This window comes from Ceratosolen solmsi, unplaced genomic scaffold (genome assembly GCF_000503995.2).
Source record: "Ceratosolen solmsi marchali unplaced genomic scaffold, CerSol_1.0 scaffold29, whole genome shotgun sequence".
NCBI lineage: Eukaryota > Metazoa > Arthropoda > Insecta > Hymenoptera > Agaonidae > Ceratosolen > Ceratosolen solmsi.
Genome location: NW_011948417.1, coordinates 8,815,609 through 8,823,103, shown reverse-complemented (window position 1 = coordinate 8,823,103; position 7,495 = coordinate 8,815,609). Strand labels below are relative to the sequence as shown.

At 26.7% G+C, this 7,495-nt stretch overlaps 1 protein-coding gene across 1 annotated transcript in view; it reads left to right on the top strand.

Moving 5' to 3' along the window:
• Positions 1-3,798: 3,798 nt before the first annotated feature.
• Positions 3,799-7,495, top strand: part of LOC105360030 (organic solute transporter alpha-like protein 3) — a 17,173-nt gene continuing 13,476 nt past the window's right edge. The window contains exon 1 of the mRNA XM_011496802.1: positions 3,799-4,168. Within this exon, the coding sequence (XP_011495104.1) occupies positions 4,054-4,168 (115 nt within the window). The 5' untranslated portion in view covers positions 3,799-4,053. The remainder of the gene's footprint in view (positions 4,169-7,495) is intronic.

The window sequence follows — 7,495 nt, the reverse complement described above, 5'->3', positions numbered from 1 at the left end:
GCGAATGGTTTTATCATGGGAGATTCAAAAAGCAAAGTCGATAAGTCAAGGTTATGCGAACCCCCGAATTGATGACATCTTGCTTTAATCATCTACACAATGCGAAATATTACGTATTCCTCTATTTACGGTATGAGTTTTGTCTTTTTTTTTTTTAGATCGTTTAATCTTTTAAATTGGCCATTTTTACCATATTCTGATGAGAAGGACATTAAAATTTCGAAAAAGTCAGTAATTTAATAAGCATAGTAAAGAAAACATAGTAAGTCAGATTTACCATTACAAGACCATCGATTATGTTTTATGATATTTAAAATTATAACATTTTACGTTAGAATAGAATAGTTTTTTTTTTTTTTTTTTTAATAATCTAATACATAAGAAACATTATTTATTACAACTAAAACTTAAGTACTATTTTGAGTATCTATTTGGAATAGTTAAGATCGGTTGCCAGTTAACTTTTAAAACAAATTTCAATTGATATCTATTATAGCATATAATGAATATTTGCATCTTTGGGACTTAAAAATCTGATACTAATTTCACATATTTAATTTCATTTACTATTTTTTTAGTGCGATTTGAAAACAAACTTATCGTAATAAATTTGCACGAAATTATAACTAAATAATTAAAATCAATTAAATCGAAATTAAATAGACATAGATGTCTAGAGGGATTAGTATTATCGAGTAAGTAATTACAAGTGAAGCTACTTATTTATATATATATATATATATATATATATATATAAGTAAGTTTATGGTTATTATTATCATTACAAAAACAGGTTATTTAATTAATTAGCCTAGTAAGCTATTTACATAACGATTAAACTTGTAGATTTTTATAATATGCGTAATTTTTACGTTTGTAAGAGTAACAAATATAAATTTCATCAAAAGGTAAATATCAAAGATTGAAACTCATCATTTTATTATAAGTTTTAGTTATAATTTTTGTTTCTATAATATAAATATGCATGAATTTTAATGTTTATTAAGCTTCCGTTCTATCCCGATAAATATTATTTAAATTTGATTTCGAATGGATTTAGAACTATAAATAAAAATATTATCTAATTTTCAAACGAATAAAAATTTTTTAAAATTGTCTTAATAAGTAGAGGAAATTCTTTCGAAAACGAATCTTTTTTGTACCACTACAGATATATTTTATCAGAAATTTATTGTGTATTATTACTAGAGTAAAATGACAAGTCATACTTATTACGAATACACCATCACTGTTATTTTTAAGAATCTGTGACATATATTACCCATCAATATAACCATACATGTATACAAAAAAACAATAACTATGCATTTTGCTATTTTCATAAAATTATGATTTAAATGTGATTTTATTTCTTTTTAATTTAATATTTTCATGAATAATTTTTTCAAAAATATAACTTCCTAATTGTCTGCATTTCTTTATAAAACTCAGACTACGTCTATTTATAAAAACACATAGCATGAATTTTTCAAGTTAATCAAATTGTACCACGTTCATTGCATATTTTTTGCATAAGAAAATGAATATCTTTTATTTGTACTTTATCAGTGATGAGTCACTGTACATGTACGTGTAAGAAAATCACGAAACTTATATAATGAAATAAGACAATTGTAATAAAATTTATATAATTCTTCTATGTTTTTTATAGAATAATTTTCAATTCGCAGCAAAACTTTTAAATAAATTTAATTGGTTATATTGACTATTAACTATATATATATATAAGTTTTTACACTATTTATACTATCGGTAAGCGTTTTAAATTTTTAGATTAATTTTATATGAACAGCTCACGTGTAGATATAATTGTTATATAAATATAATAAGCAATATCCCAATTTAGAAAATCGATATTTATTGTATTTGTATGATTTGTATAACCAATAAAAATTGATTTTTTATTTTTCATTTTATCAATATCAGGTTTTCTTTTGAAAATTATGACACTAATTAATAATGGGGATATTTAAATCAAGACTACGTGATCATAAATTTCACATATATGATATGTTAAATTTTTTAAATGTTATCATGAAATTCTATTTAATTGGAAAATAATTTTCATTAAAGTTATTATATGCAAATATAACGAACATATTTTAATAAATATATATGTTTAAATGAAAATTAAAAATATTGTAGATTAGCTAAAATAGAGTAGATTGTAATATAAATTATGTTTATTTGTAAATGTTGTAGGGAGATGTCGAATATAATTAAAAAAAAAAAAAAAAAAAAAAATACAGCCAATATTAGAACGTTTAAAAGTTCATTGCCTCAGTAAAACTTTTTTTTTTTTGTTTAACACGCAGATGTATGTCTGTATAGTTTCTATACAGTTTAACGTATTTATAAATGTATTGGCACATTACTGCTATTACAATTTTCGCAAATTTACATCTTACAAATCTTTTGATTTTGTCATAATCTAAAACATCGTAAAGTTTTAAAATAGAATTAAAAAGAAAAAGAATCAAAATTATCGAAGTATTGTCATCGCTTATGATATCTTGTATACGAACGGTAAAGTATAAGAGAACAATGACAAACATTCAATAATGAATTGATAATGAATTTTTATTTTATATTAACATCCGACATAAGAACATTTTTATAAAATATTATAATAATATATAATAAATAAGAGTTAAATTTTTAATTATTCTATTTATTTATCGCAATACGTTTCTATGAATATTCTATAAATAGAAGCAACAATTTTATTACTAAATTGAAATTATGAAAGTATAGACTGTATAATGAAGTAATTAATATAAGGTATTATGATTTGATAATTAAGTAATTACTCCGTAATTCGTATGTTCTACTTACTTAATATCCATTATATTTCTAACTAAACATATATATATATATATATATATATATATATATATATCTATTTCTTTGTTTCTTTTTTTTTTCTTCATTTGTTGTTTTACTGTTCCGTCATAAAAATATTATAAATTTACATTTAGTAAAGAGGAAATTTGTTTAAATAATATGAAAAACATTAATCACATACATAGTCGCGTTAAATGTTTTCCACGTGAGGTATGGAAGATTTTGATTTATAAAAATCTTTTAGTGTAGACCGACGGTCGATATCCTTACGTACCATTCTCTGCTAATCCTATTGGGAACAACCTTATCGACTGTAATCATCATAAATTCCAACTATATATTATCGAATAAATTGTTGGAAAAATATTTGAAAAATAAAAATAATCAGGCAAACAAACCTTTGAAATTCAAACAAATTGGCAAAAATTCCATTCCTAGTTAAAAGCAGACGTTGGGATAAATGGTGTGCAATTATGCATGTACATAGCAACGTAAACCAGCTACGAACGAAAGCAAATTGTAGTTCCGTTGACTATAAGGACAGGTTAAAGCAATGTCAACATCGTTGCTCCTTTGTCTTTCATTCTCCTAAATGTTAAAGGAAAACAAACGCGTGTTTAACCTTGAAATGCGATTGCCACTGTAGGCGAAGGGTGAGCGACGTAGTAGTAGTAGTAGTAGTAGTAGTAGTAGTAGTAGTAGTAGTGGATAGTAGTGGATAGTATTATCAATTCGCGAGATAATGGGGAAAAAGTGGGGAAATAAATAAGGCGAGCGAGAACGGAAGCAAGTTATACTGGCAGCTATTCGATAAAGAAGAAAAAAAAAGAAGATGAAGGAAAAACGAATAAAACGAATGAGTCCCCACCAGGAGACACGGAGATTTTCGAAATCCAGCATCGGGAAGGAGAAGAGGAGGGAAAGTAGCAGTTTGCGATTTCCAACGTCGCGCCAACGCGTTTCGATCGTCGTCGCACGCCTACCGCGAAAAGTAAAAGTACGTCCGAACTCCGGTTAACGGCTGTCCGCGGGGAGGGGAAGGCGAGTTACGGGAAACCTTTGGCTCTCGGGGCTTTCAAACGGCTCGCGTGCCTCGTCACTCTCAGTTGCTACATTTAATAAGTTTATGGTGAGCGCGACGGCCGTTTCCTGGTCTACACTTACGGCTTGCCCCAAGCACCAGGAGCCATGGCGATGAGCCTCGACGGTCCCTTCGGAGACTTCGCCGACGGGGACATCTACTTTACAGGGAACTTCAGTTGCGGGAATTTCTATCTGCCGAGCACGATTCAACTGTTTGAAAGTGAGTGAGGGATGTATGCGTGTGTGTGTGTGTGTGCGCTACCTCGGTACTACTAATTCCGTAACTTGGCTTTCCTAGCGTAAACTTGGATGCGGTTTAGGAACGTTCGCCATGTCTCTTAGGCGGGCAAAAGTTTTCAAAGTTTTATGGGTCATGGAGATGGATGGTAGAGAAAGGGAGGGTCAATGCGAGAAAGTCTCTTACGAGTAATAATAATGAAATGGGTGAATAGTGGTTTTAAAGCTGGATGGATACGAAGTATAATGTTTGCATGTTTGGTTAGAATTCCCATTTCCTACGTATGCGTAGTCGAGATGTAGAGAGAGAGAGAGAGAGAGAGAGAGAGTGGGAGGGAACGAAGATGGATATAACCCGATCGACGCGAAAGTTTCTTAAGGATAAAAGTAACGTGGTCGGTCGTACGTAGTAGACTACGTGCTACGAATGCGCAATTTAATGTCATTAAAAAGTGTAGGACTGTAGGTATTCAATGTTTTACAATTGTGTAAAGTGTGCTCGTGACACGGTACGGCTAATCATACTTTGGATTTTCATGGTCATTATATCGTTGAAACCGATTAATGAATCGACAATTTTCAATTCATTTAATGCCATGGATAATGCGAAGAATTACCCTAATGAGCGAACATTTCCAAAATTAATATGCCTTATTATAGATTTAATGATCGTCTGACATAATTGACAATCTAATGATCTATTAATCAATGCAGCCCAATTCTTATAAATTTTAGGTCAAACTCAAGATAAGAATTTAAGACAATGAAAATTTGTTGAATTTTATAAATATTAGTAAAAATTTGGCCTCAATATTTATATCTTTGTAATACGCTATTTCATACTCTGATATTGCAAATATTATAGTTTATTTTTATTTTAAATTCATAGAACTCTTTCCGTTTATTTATTTTTATTTTTTTTTCTTATTTTTATTTGTATTACACATTATCAGACCATTTTTATTAAAGCATCATAAATTTTATTTTTCACGTCAATTGGCAACGTCAATGTAAATATGCCATCTTATCCTATATCGTGTTCGTTTAATGAACAATAATTCTACTTATTAATTGTGATTAATGTCCGAATGCAGTTCAAAGCACATTATATTTTTGTGTGTGTGCGTGACATGCCCTTTTGATCATTTTTTTATATCTTTTTACTGACTTATTTGGTATGGACAACAGTAATATTAGTACTTTGTGCGGTATTTTCAAATTTAACGATAAAACCACATTTTTATTTATCCGTTAAATTACAATAATTTACGTATGTTTACAATAATATACGATGTTTACGTATACACACGTATATTTGTAATATTACTACAAACTACTAGTGATTTTTCTATAAAATTTTGCTTTAGGATTAATATGCATTTCTACATTATTATTATTATTATTATTATATTATAATTAGTAGTTTTTATATTTACAGATATTCTGGAAAAATACTGAAAATGATGTATATTTTTATAAATAGATTGTAACACATCGATATAAGAAATAGAAATTTTCATAATTGCATTCAATTGTTTAAGAGCATGCAATTTCTAATATTTTCAATATAGCAGCATTGAATAGGATTGGATTTTTATAATTTACATCATAATAATAAATGTAATGATAACACTTATTAAAAACTTCAGAGCGAGAATATTAAATATGCAATGGAATTATTATACGCAAATTAACAAAAAGAATAAAAAAAAATATTAGTCTAAAAATATTACGTATAATATCATGTCTTTGCACAAATATAGCTAATAGCTGACAATCTAAAAAAAAAAAAAAAAATATAATAATATAATAATATAATAATGAATAGTAAAATAATAATAATATTGATTAATTATAATATTTAGTTGATTTGTTTTAATTCTAATGATATACAGAAAGTAAATTAAAATTATTATTTATGATCGTGCGTAGATCATTGTGCAAAAATTTTGTAAAATTCGATAAAAAGAGTAATCATAAATATAGAGGATCAGCTGTTATCGCTCGAAGTAATAAATATTAATATTAGTGTAATCGGAGTAAATATTTACTTATTTGAGAAAGATAAAATGTTATTAAAATTAAAACGATCGATCATGTGTAAACGAATACATCTCAATAAATGTGAACAAGTGAATATTGATCATATAAATCAAATTGAATATATGTAATATTCTTATAATGGGATAACATTTGATAAATGTAATAAATATCTATACAATGTAAATTTGTGTAAAAACGCAAGTTAAAAAAATTCGAAAGATTGAATATTCGTCGATTTTTTATAATGCGAACGCAATTTTTAAAAATTCAAAAATATTTACATTATTTTTTTGTATATAAATTACATTCAAATTCATATGCGATAAGCAATATTAATTTATGAATATAATTTTATTGTAAGTATCCCCTTATAACAGTAGATTTTGTCTAGATTATTTATAAAAACTTTGAATATTCTTTTATTGACTTTTAACGTTAGTTTATAAAATATCTGAAAATAATTGTTAATTTTGTCGACTCTATTTTATAAAAAATATTGGTTTATTTAAAACATTATTATTATTTATCGAATAAATAATATATTATAAATATAGATTATGTTATCTAACCTTTTTTTTTTTTTATCTTAAATAAATAATATTCGGTAATCTGTATTCTTAGAAGTACAGTAATCTTATTAGTATGAAACTTTCCTTTTGTAATCATTCGACTTTTTTTCCTAACTTTATCTATTTACCTTTGCCTTTACCACTTAATTGATGTATTACTAAAAAAAAATTACAATATTTTCGATAAAGATACGATATTCTTATTTCAATGTTGTGCTTTTATATGAAATTAATTAGATTTTACAATTTCATTGTATTTTTATTATATCGTTTTGCAAATGAAAATATACAACTGCAAATTTACTTTTTTTTTTGTTTTTTGTTTTTAACAATGCTATATACAATTCTATAAGCTCTATAAGCTAGAGCTGTTAACTTATTGGCCAATGAAAATCTGCAATAATTTGTAATAACTATATTCACACTCATTCATTCATTTCACCATTTCATATTTCATAAAAAATTTATGCTCATTTCGGCTGTATTGATCGTCATTATAAATTATATATTAAAACTGCAACTAATTGGTAAATAAATAAATCTCCGTAATATTAATTGAATATATTTCTCTCTAAAGGGAAAAGTCAAATAGCCAGCGTGTAATGAGATGAAAATAATTGGAGTGGAATTCATCAATAAAATTGAATAAAAGCACAACGACATAATGAAACACCGACGAGGAAAGCACGAAGGGAAAG